Source organism: Daucus carota, chromosome 2 (assembly GCF_001625215.2).
Source record: "Daucus carota subsp. sativus chromosome 2, DH1 v3.0, whole genome shotgun sequence".
Classification (NCBI taxonomy): Eukaryota; Viridiplantae; Streptophyta; class Magnoliopsida; order Apiales; family Apiaceae; genus Daucus; species Daucus carota.
In genome coordinates this window covers 47,097,118-47,107,600 of record NC_030382.2, presented here as the reverse complement: position 1 = coordinate 47,107,600, position 10,483 = coordinate 47,097,118, and the positions used below count along the sequence as shown (strand labels likewise).

At 34.3% G+C, this 10,483-nt stretch overlaps 2 protein-coding genes across 2 annotated transcripts; one reads left to right on the top strand and one right to left on the bottom strand.

Moving 5' to 3' along the window:
- The first annotated feature begins 1,815 nt into the window (after positions 1 to 1,815).
- LOC108206569 (pyruvate dehydrogenase E1 component subunit alpha, mitochondrial) lies at positions 1,816 to 6,660 on the top strand. Its single transcript, XM_017376909.2, has 9 exons — positions 1,816 to 2,390; positions 2,497 to 2,733; positions 2,834 to 2,913; positions 3,613 to 3,690; positions 4,580 to 4,675; positions 4,981 to 5,052; positions 5,204 to 5,257; positions 5,381 to 5,446; positions 6,101 to 6,660. The coding sequence occupies exons 1-9, from the start codon at positions 1,934 to 1,936 to the stop codon at positions 6,143 to 6,145; spliced, it is 1,185 nt and encodes a 394-aa protein (XP_017232398.1). The 5' UTR covers positions 1,816 to 1,933; the 3' UTR covers positions 6,146 to 6,660.
- Positions 6,661 to 8,311: 1,651 nt separating this feature from the next.
- Positions 8,312 to 10,238, bottom strand: LOC108206509 (two-component response regulator ARR3). The gene is made up of 5 exons (XM_017376830.2): positions 9,952 to 10,238; positions 9,741 to 9,817; positions 9,572 to 9,649; positions 9,394 to 9,464; positions 8,312 to 8,943 (listed from the first exon to the last, which is right to left on the bottom strand). Exons 1-5 carry the CDS (start codon positions 10,118 to 10,120, stop codon positions 8,502 to 8,504), a joined length of 837 nt encoding a protein of 278 aa, XP_017232319.1. The 5' UTR covers positions 10,121 to 10,238; the 3' UTR covers positions 8,312 to 8,501.
- Between the last annotated feature and the right edge of the window lie 245 nt (positions 10,239 to 10,483).

The following is a 10,483-nucleotide window of genomic DNA, read 5'->3' as shown; positions in this document are numbered from 1 at the left end:
GTTTAGTCATATAAAAATTTATGGGTGGACTCGTATAAAATTATTTTAACCACCGCAACAAATTAGAAATATATTATATTTAATTTTATATTATATAATACTCAAAAAACCATGTATGTCACGTAATACATGTTAATATTTTAACCACCGCAACAAATTAGAAATATTGTTTAGTCATATGAAAATTTATGGGTGGACTTGTATAAAATTATTTTAATTTTAACAATATTGTAATATTTATGTATAAATTTTTTATAATATATATATATGAGAACTGGGGAGCCAGTTAGTGAATGGGGACGCGAGCGGGCGAGTAATTTCAAGGTCATAATGTTTTTTAATTTCCTCTATTGAATAAAGTAATGTTGGGTTAAGGTCGATCGGATCGGGTAGATACATGCCTAATATTAGTCGTTATTATTATATTATATAATTTAATTGATTTATACGCATATTCATTTAATTTGCATAATTGTCATTATAGCCATATTTCTGATAATTTGTATGCACTTAACTTATTTATGAAATAATAAAAATTATTAAATTCAATCGAGTATGCCGTAAAAGTGTATATCTTGTAAAAATTCACTTATGTCAATAAATTTTATGGATTTAATAAAAAATTTGTCTTAGTAAATTATAAAATTACTGTGAGGTTTATGAAAACTGGTCATTCTGGATGCTAACTTGTATTTATCCTATATTATAATACCTGAGTCTACCCAGGTATGCAGTTAACCAATCACATTATAATTATATATTTATAATTATAAAAACGATGTTTATATTAGCTAAGTGTGAATTTAATTTTCTAAAATAGTAAATATCTAATTTTATATATCATATAATACTCGAAAGACTATGCACGTCATGTAACATGTTAATATTTTATCCACCGCAACAGAAGGAAACTGTTTTTCTTTGCCATCAAGTAAATAAAAAGCTCGTTCTAATCTGTAGGGTGTGGAGACTCGTATAATTTTAAAAAAGATTTATCAAATTGATCTAAACATATAATTGTTGATTATTCATATAAAAAAAATTAAAGATGGACTCTGATTTGTTCTAAAATTATCTAAAGTTAACGAATGAATATCATTGGGCTAAAATAAGGAATGATATATTGTTACTAAATTAATTCCTCTTTTTTTTATTGGTTAACATCCTAAATAATTTATTTTTTCATAAATTGAATTGAATTGAATTAAATTACTTAAAGCAAATCTCAAATTCTATTATTATCTAATTAGATTATTTTTAATTAGATAATGAAAAGGAGTCTAATTAGTTTAGTTATAATCAGATAATGAAAAGGAGCTGATTAATTATATTGTATAATAAAAAAATTGTATTGATTAACTCATGATTAACTTGTATGTGGTTAATATTTTGGATAAAATTTAATAGAAGAAAAGTTGGATGATGAATAATATTACTGCTAAAATAATTCTTTTTTCTGATTGGTTAACTGCATAAGGTGGTTGAAAGAAAGTTGAAGAATGAATATGATTGGTCTAAAATTTAGGAATGACTTCTGATTGGTCCTAAAATAATTCCTATTTTCTGATTGGTTAACTGCATATAGTGGTAGAAGGAAAGTTGGAGAATCAATATGATTGGTCTAAAATTTAGGAATGACTTCTAATTGGTCCTAAAATAATTCCTCTTTTCTGATTGGTTAACTGCATACCTGGGTAGACTCAGGTATTATAATATAGGATAGGATATGATTTTTTTTTGTTAATAAGAGACGATATTCAGCGTATGTAAACCATTTGGGACGATTTAAAAGTTAAACACCAAGCGTTTAACAAGTTCAGTAATTTAGGCTTAACTACTCCTCACTTAAAATTCTACCACTACACTGCATTTTATACATACGCGCATTATTCCCACAAAACAGGAAATTTCATATCACATCGGATCAATCCCCATGGCTCTACTCCGTCGTAGCCCTCACCTCCTAAAGCCCCTAACGCCACCGCCCCCGGCCGCCTCAGCCCTCTCTCTCCGCCACGCGTTCTCATCCGACACTACACCCATCACGGTCGAAACAAGCATCCCGTTCACTGGCCATAACTGCGAGCCGCCGTCTCGCTCTGTCGAGACATCGGCTAAAGAATTGATGACGTTTTTCACCGACATGGCTACGATGCGGCGGATGGAAATCGCAGCCGACTCGCTCTACAAAGCGAAGCTGATACGCGGCTTCTGTCACCTTTATGACGGCCAGGAAGCGGTGGCGATCGGGATGGAAGCGGGGATCACGAGAAAGGATTGTATTATCACGGCGTATCGGGATCATTGTATTTATTATTGTCGCGGTGGGACGTTGTTGGGGACGTTTGCCGAGTTGATGGGACGGAAAGATGGGTGTTCTAATGGAAAAGGTGCATTTTGTGTTTATTTTTCTGAATTTTAGTTTGTTAATTAAAATTTAAATACTCGTGCACACGTATTGCTGAATTGCGGAAATTAAAATACTAACTAATTTAGGTGGATCGATGCATTTTTATAAACCGAATAATGGGTTTTATGGTGGGCATGGAATTGTGGGAGCTCAGGTGCCGTTGGGAGTTGGATTGGCTTTTGCTCAGAAGTATAATAAGGAGGATCATGTGAGTTTTGCTTTGTATGGGGATGGGGCTGCCAATCAGGGACAGTTATTTGAAGCACTTAATATGGCTGCTCTTTGGGATTTGCCAGCCATTTTCATTTGCGAGAATAACCACTGTATGTGTTTAATCAATGACTTAGGCTTTTCAGAAAAATTGTTTTGATGGTTAATTGTTGTGAGAAATTGTATTATGATTGGTGGTGGTTGTTTTTGCAGATGGTATGGGGACAGCGGAATGGAGGGCGGCTAAGAGCCCATCTTATTATAAGAGAGGGGACTATGTTCCTGGTTTAAAGGTGCTGTTTGGTTAGTTGTAGTTCTGAGGAATCTGTTAACTGAATTGATTCAGTTTTGTTTTTGCAATTTTCAGAAGATTTATGACATTGTTGGTAACTGTTTCGTGCTTTATGATTGACAGTGTATAATTTTTTAAAGTTGCTAAAAGTTGAGCACTAGTTAGGGTGAAATTGATTCATACAGGGGGCATTTGGATCATTCATGGGAATGAGAATCCGGAATGGGAACGAAGGGTATAGGGAAAGGGGTTAATGGGAATGAAAATGAGAATGATATGAAATTCCATGGCGTAGTTTGGGAGCGATTTACCCATCTAATGGCAATGAGGTTTCCATTTTAAGCAACTAAATTCCTAATCCAGTAATCCTACTAACACATGAGATTAGGGTTCCGATTCCCGTTAACTAAGCTTATTAACCATGAACCAAATATCCCCAAAGTGTATGTAGGGTATTGGTAATCCAAGTTTAAAAGTTGTATTTTGATCATTGAGTTTTGTTGAGATACATGTTTGTTAGAAGAAGCCTTGTAAAGTTGTTTCTAGTTGTTCTGTTTGTAACATGTCCTACAGCATAAACTGTACAAAAGAATCGCATGCATAGAGCAATCTTGGCATCGCTGCCTTTTACTTGTTAGAAGAAGAAAATTTATCATGTCCTGTTTATTAGTAATTACTTTAAGTTCTCATCATCAAGCAGGTTGATGGTATGGATGCCTTAGCTGTGAAACAAGCTTGTATGTATGCTAAGGAACATGCACTGAAGAATGGACCACTTGTAAGTAAATGCAGTACTACATCACCTCTTTTTCAAGTTTTTCCTCTCTAAGAGCAAGGCCAATCGTGATGTAAAAGTAAGTGTGGTATCTCTATAATTGCAAAAATGTGGTCTTTGGTTCGAAAATAGCACACCCCCTTCAGTGGTTTGTTCTATATTTACCCAAATTGAAGTATTTTTCCGGGCTCATAATATAATGATTTGCTGTTCTTCAGTTATTAATGAAATTCATATAATAGCTAACACTGGACAGTATAATTGGTATAAGAAGCTCATAATAATTACAGAGACTGTAAAGAGACTATTCATTGTTGCAATTGTACTAGAATGGCCTGAATACACTTTTATACAGTCTAGCCTCTGCCTCTCGCGATTTTTCTTTTGTCTTGGGTGATATATTCAAGCATTTCAACAACCTTATAACATCTCATCTAATTAAGCTCAATTACCTGATTTATATATAGGTTGTTTGTGCTTCTAAATTAGTGTTATGAATTTTGGTTTTTGTAGTTAGATGTATCATATCTAATCACATGTACTGTAGGTGGCCTGTGATGTACACACAGAAACTGTATACACTAACAAGTGTCTAGAATTTTTTTTGGTCTCATCTGCAAAATGGATTTTGGAAGAGCCATATTACACTCGTGCAAATGCATTAGTGTAAGAAAAACAAAGAATGTGAGGATTCCATTGAGGATGGCAAGTACCATATGATAATCACAGCCTGAGTCGTTGAGCCTATAACTTTATGCATGTATCAACATCATTTTGATGGATAGTATTATTGCAACCATAACATCTAGGGGTAAAGCAAGAGTCATGTAATGTTTAAAGAATTTCCAGATAGCATAACTTATTGATTATTTTTCCTTTTCCCTTGTGCCAGATTCTTGAGATGGACACCTATAGATACCATGGCCACTCAATGTCTGATCCCGGGAGCACATATCGAACACGTGATGAAGTTTCCGGTGTCAGACAGGTTGATATACTATCAATACTCTGTCTCTGATGTGATAGTGTTTACTGAGATACTTGGTGTTGTCCTAGTTCTGGTTGATACTTACACTTTATGATGCTATTATTTAGACAAAAATGTTTCTTTGTCAGTCCTTTTGTTCTGAGAAATTGAAAATCTGAAGCACTGCGCTATTAACATGCAATCATGTGATCTTTCATATTTATTGGGTCAGGGATGAGAAGACATGGTTTATTTGGAAGATTTTGAAAGTTTACTTGTCAAATCTTAATATCTGATGCGTTGTTTTTTAATATACTTACCTGCAGGAGCGTGATCCAATCGAAAGAGTAAGAAAGCTATTATTAGCTCATGATATAGCCACTGAAAAAGAGCTGAAGGTAAAAATTGGATGTGAAGTTTAAATCTACAGCTTTGTATTTGCATGTTCATTTTGGCTTTTAAATATTTTCCATTCTATCATAATTGAGGTTCGTTTCGGTCTTTATTTTAAGGAAAAGTCTTATGGTTTTTTTTATCTCTCTTCTCCAGGATATTGAGAAGGAAAAAAGAAAAGAGGTGGATGACGCCATTGCGAAAGCCAAGGTGTGATCATGTCAAATATCGATACTTAAAGTCATGATTAACCGTCGGTTGACAATTTTAGCAGTTCATTGAGTGAACAACCAGTTATTAATTAATCATGTATCCTGCTTGTTGGCGTTGCAGGAAAGTCCAATGCCAGATCCATCCGAACTGTACACTAATGTGTATGTGAAAGGATATGGAGTTGAGGTAAATTGTATTTCTTCATTCTACTGATAAGTGCATGCAGTAATATAAATAAAAGTTCGGCAACTATGTGTTAATTGAATGTACCACTCCTTCCCCTAAAGATGAAAAGAAAAATCTCATGCAAATTTATTTAAGTGTTATGAATAAAAAGTGTTTGCTGCAGTTCTTTTGTGGTCTGTTTTGCTCTTGGGTGATGAACAATTATATTTTCCATACTTCTTTGAGGTTGTTTTAAAAAAGTGAATTAGGGGAGATGCCACCACCAGTCTTCACGAAATATTAATTGTATAAAGTATTGATTGTGGTGGTAATAAACATTAGACTGAAATTGATTCTATATCAACCAGATAATAACTGTGTTAGTGTTTTCTGTAAATGACTTGGGTATAAATACGAATCTGGTGTACATATTTGTATGCTTCATGTATGAGTCATTATATATTAATATGCCTAATTGCCAACCAATCTCTCCTTTTCACATATTTTTGACAAATAACGTCTGGACTTTTCCGAGCATGCTTTCTGTGAGTCGGGGGCTATATTCTATTGTTTTAAACTTCTAGTCTCCTCCCCTTGCCCAGCAGTCATGTTTGTCATTTTTGTTTGTGCAATCCAGCGACTTAGAATCCGTAAAAATTCACTTGTCTGTGGCAGGCGTGTGGAGCAGATAGGAAGGGAGTTAAAGCTGTTCTTCCTTGAGGCTTATAAACTTGGAGAAAACACTAAAACATGAAGAAATAAAAGGGATGCAAATTTCATTCCTGCTGCCATCTAATTTTTACTCAGGAGCATATGTTCTGTCACACACTGCCTGCCTGAAGCTGACACAAATTCCGCAATTTTTTTATGTCGGGGACTTCTCTGACAGTATTCTAGGCATCAAGGATTCAACAATGGTACTCAATTTTGGTTTGTAGAAGCTATCTAATTATTCATATTTTCTTGCCGAGCCTCCTTGTATCCTGACAGTCACAAGTCACTGGGAGTGTGCTCGACAAATAAGTAGCTAGAATGAAATTGTCATTCAATTCATAAATAATGAGCCCTAGCTTATCTTTGTTGTAAAGAGGGACCAAAGATGCTTACGCAGGCATGCTACGTGTGTACATGTGTCGTAGCGTAGCATTGGTGGCTGAAGCAGCCCGGGGCTGATTCTGCACTTTATAAAAGGTTGAGACAAAGTATACAATGCTAGTAATAAAAGGTTGAGACAACGTATAGAATGCTAGTAATAAATCTGTTTATTTAGGAGTGGTGCAGCTGTAGTAGATACTCATCGGTGAATGCAATACAGACACAGTAGGAGTAATGGTATCTGTAAACAGCAGACTGCAATCACTTCCATAAGGTCCATTGACCATGTTCGATTGGAGTAATTGACTGGACAACTTTATCTCATGAATCATCATGTTATTGTAGTTGCTGTCTCTGTTGACTACAAGTTCAAACGTGGATAGCTGTGCGGAACGTACAAATGTTTAGACTTTGTTTCAGGCCATAAATTGGGTTTGTTTAAAAATATATAGAAGTTGTAGTAATTATTTTTAAGAAAAATTGGTGTAATTTTATTTATAATTTTAATTATATAACTGTTTCTTTCAGAAAAATAGGTCGTTGTAATTTATTTCCGATTTTAAAACCGTATTTTTGAACAATTTTGAAAATATAAAAATTTTAATAAATTTCTATATATTTTTTTGAAGCAAACGTAAACAATCCATTAAGAACACTCGTTATCCAGTACATGATGAATGAATTGAGGCGGGTGAACCCACTCTGTCAGGCCAGCAGAGTCAGATTGATGATCAAGTAAGTATATGCTGTACAACTATTTGAATTTATTTATTTTCTTTAAATAAATCACATGTCATTTATTTAAAAAATATAAGAATATATATATATCTTCTAAATTAATGCCTTATATTTACAAATAATAAATATTAATAACTATTAGTAAATATTTATATAAATATAATTTAATTAATTTGACCATTTAAAAGTCAAACTAGACACTTAGTGGGTGTTTGGCTAAGTTTCTTGGAAGTGATTCTGGGCTTCTTTTACCACTTTAAGCAACTTCTACTTTTTACCGAGTGTTTGGCAAAAATAAGCCGAGGTGCTTTTTTGGGTTTTTTAAGTCAGAAGCTGGAAGTAAGGATTGCTAGCTTTTTTTGAGCTTTTTCAGTATTTGCATATTATTATGAAGTTTTAAAAATTTTAATATGTAACAAATTTTATTTATTAATAAACTTTTTATTTATTTTAATAATTTTTAAAATTTATAAATTTAAATTACCACACTCTCAATTGACTTATAAACAAAAGTTATCCAAACACTTTTAATAACTTATAAGTCAAGTTCACTTATCATTTTTAATCCACTTCTTTACTTTAAATAATAAGTCATTTCTTTTCAGCGCCAAACCGCCCCTTAAATTGGATGGAGGGAGTACTTCGTTGCCTTTCTCGATCCTCACTGTTCAAAGTCCTCGTAAATTTGACTGCGAATTATTCAACCACTGACCAAAAGGAACGTACTGATAAACATATATACTCCCTCTTTCAAGTCCTAACAATAATTCTGATAGTACTCCTATTATTCATTTCAACCCGACAAGATCAGACATTAATATCAACCCAAATCCGAATCAAATCAATTCAAATCTCAATTACTCAATTAGAGTTGTTCAACATCACATTCTAATAATTATTGTCAATATCGTGGTGACCTTACTGGCCAGCTTAAAGTAAGTGGAATAATTCAAACCTAACTTTTTCCTGGTGATTTCATTTTTCAGATGGCTAACTTCTGTAAAACATCAGGTGTTCTCATGTGAGTCAACTATAACTGCAGTAACATTCAACTGTAATAAAACTTTAACTTTGATTTGATATGTATAAGAGTTAACCCGGTAATTGTTGTAAAGACAAGTTAATACAACAAACTGCTTCAGAGAAAACAAGGAATGAACCTGCATATAGTGTGATTCTTTAAAAGTTAATAGTTACAAAATTCTTAATCTAATTCATAGTTGGACATCTTAAGCCGCCTTGTCTATGTATTTAACGGTGACGGTGAAGACAGAGGCAACGATGGTGCTGACAGCTGAGGCGAAGGCAGAGGTGATGATGGCTCTGGAAATTGTGGGGAAGACTGTGGCGATGACGGTGCTGACAGCTGTGGTGAGAGTGATTCAGGTGACGATGTCGATGATGGATCAAGAGAGGGGACTGATGTTAGCGATTTAGGTGACGACGTCGACAATGAATCAAGAGAAGGGATCAACAAGGGGGATTCAGGTGATGCGGATGAGATGGACAGTGGTGGTGGTGACAAAGAGGGATCAAAACATGACATATCTTGCAATTTTCTCTTATTGTTTGGCCTGTCTTGGGTTACAACTTTATCTTCTCCAAACATGTAGTCCTTCAACCTCTTAACATCCGACAATTTTACTGGTTTTACTATAAAATCCTCTGCACCTTCCTCTAAACACCTGCATATGAAATTTGCTTTAGTCTATGATCATAAACACAATTTATTTCACATACCTTAACATAATTTACTTGTCCCATTATACTTTTAATTTGATCACACACTTGCTTCCTTGAATATTTCTTAACGCTATCTTCAGTCTCTTTGCGTTAATCACATGCAGAAATCAAATGCCAGGGCACAGAGTACTCTGTATTAAACTTAACCTTATATTTGTAACTTATAAGTTAAAACACTTTAAAATGTATTACTAACAATCGTCTAGATCTTTAAGATTTACACTAGCTGATGACTCATGGCACCACAATGTTTAGAATTGCAGTGAAAGGCTACTTGTATTCACTCGTCTCCATAAGTATCTAATTTATAATATGAATTCTCTGTTTGAAATCTGTAACACTTCTTTTCTATTACGATTATAATAGCTCTGGAACAATAGTCAGAATATTACCTATCAATCCTTGCCAAGACATTTTCCGATGACATGATAACAACAGGCACCTCTCTAAAAGTCGAGGATCCCTGCAGAACAAGAAGGGCTATAAGCAAACTAAGCACATACAGATTTTCATTGCATTACTTTTTAATTTAGTTTAATTTATAGTATAAACAATCAATCTCAAATATACCTTGATCTTTTTAAGCAACTCATAACCGGTCATTCCAGGCATACAGTAGTCTGTGATTATCATATCCACCTTCAGACCCTAAAAGCCAAGCCCAAAACATTCAATTAAAGACGCATACAAAAAATTATTCCACTAAAAAGTATAAAAAAAAACAATCTATCAAACTTACATTAACACCAACTGAGGCCTTCTCTTCATCCAAACCCAAAAATTGTAGAGCTCTTCTCCCACTATCAACGGCTGTAACTGTAAAATTTTCACATCAAACTATTCAGAAGTTGTTCACTATTTATCAAAATATTTCAAACACCTCCGTCACAACTCAACTGCAAGACGGGTAAAATGTACGCAGACCCGAAATATAAAAAGATTGTGTGTACCTTTACAGGATGTGATTTTGAGCAAGCGTTCAATAACCTTCCTATCAATGAGACTATCATCAACAGCAAGAACATGAACATCATGAGACTCACTAGGCAAAAGTTCACCCAGCTCTTGGACACTTTCAGAGGACCATCTGCGGCGTGAGAAAGCGGTGTTTCTGGCCATGGATGAAGAAAAGGCAGGCTAGAAGATACAGTGGTATAGCTAGAAAGGGAAAGAAAGAGAGAAGAAAGGGTGAGAAATCTATTTGAACTTTAGTTCAAGAAGTTGTTTATATATGGAAATAATGAATGGTAGTAGGAGAAGGTGTTGGGGTCAGTGTCAGGAAATAAAGAGAAGGGAAGATAGTGTAGGAGAGAAAATCTAGTTTAATAATATCGATGAAAATATGGTAAGATTCTGATTTCCACTTTGTTCCGGATCTCACAATCTTTCCATATCCCCCACCTGATTTTCTCTGTCTTAAATTAATTACGTTACACTCTGCCCCCCGCAATATTTTTTGTTATTAGAGCAAGTCCAAGAGAA

What these genes read in the sequence shown, in the direction of transcription:
- LOC108206569 (XM_017376909.2), top strand. Translation starts at nt 1,934, where the DNA reads ATGGCTCTACTCCGTCGTAGCCCTCACCTCCTAAAGCCCCTAACGCCA. An exon ending in ACTATGTTCCTGGTTTAAAG is followed by an intron (nt 2,914 to 3,612) that starts GTGCTGTTTGGT and finishes ATCATCAAGCAG; the next exon opens with GTTGATGGTATGGATGCCTT. An exon ending in AAGTTTCCGGTGTCAGACAG is followed by an intron (nt 4,676 to 4,980) that starts GTTGATATACTA and finishes ACTTACCTGCAG; the next exon opens with GAGCGTGATCCAATCGAAAG.
- LOC108206509 (XM_017376830.2), bottom strand. Translation starts at nt 10,120, where the DNA reads ATGGCCAGAAACACCGCTTTCTCACGCCGCAGATGGTCCTCTGAAAGT. An exon ending in CAAAATCACATCCTGTAAAG is followed by an intron (nt 9,818 to 9,951) that starts GTACACACAATC and finishes AAAATTTTACAG; the next exon opens with TTACAGCCGTTGATAGTGGG. An exon ending in GTCTTGGCAAGGATTGATAG is followed by an intron (nt 8,944 to 9,393) that starts GTAATATTCTGA and finishes TTTCATATGCAG; the next exon opens with GTGTTTAGAGGAAGGTGCAG.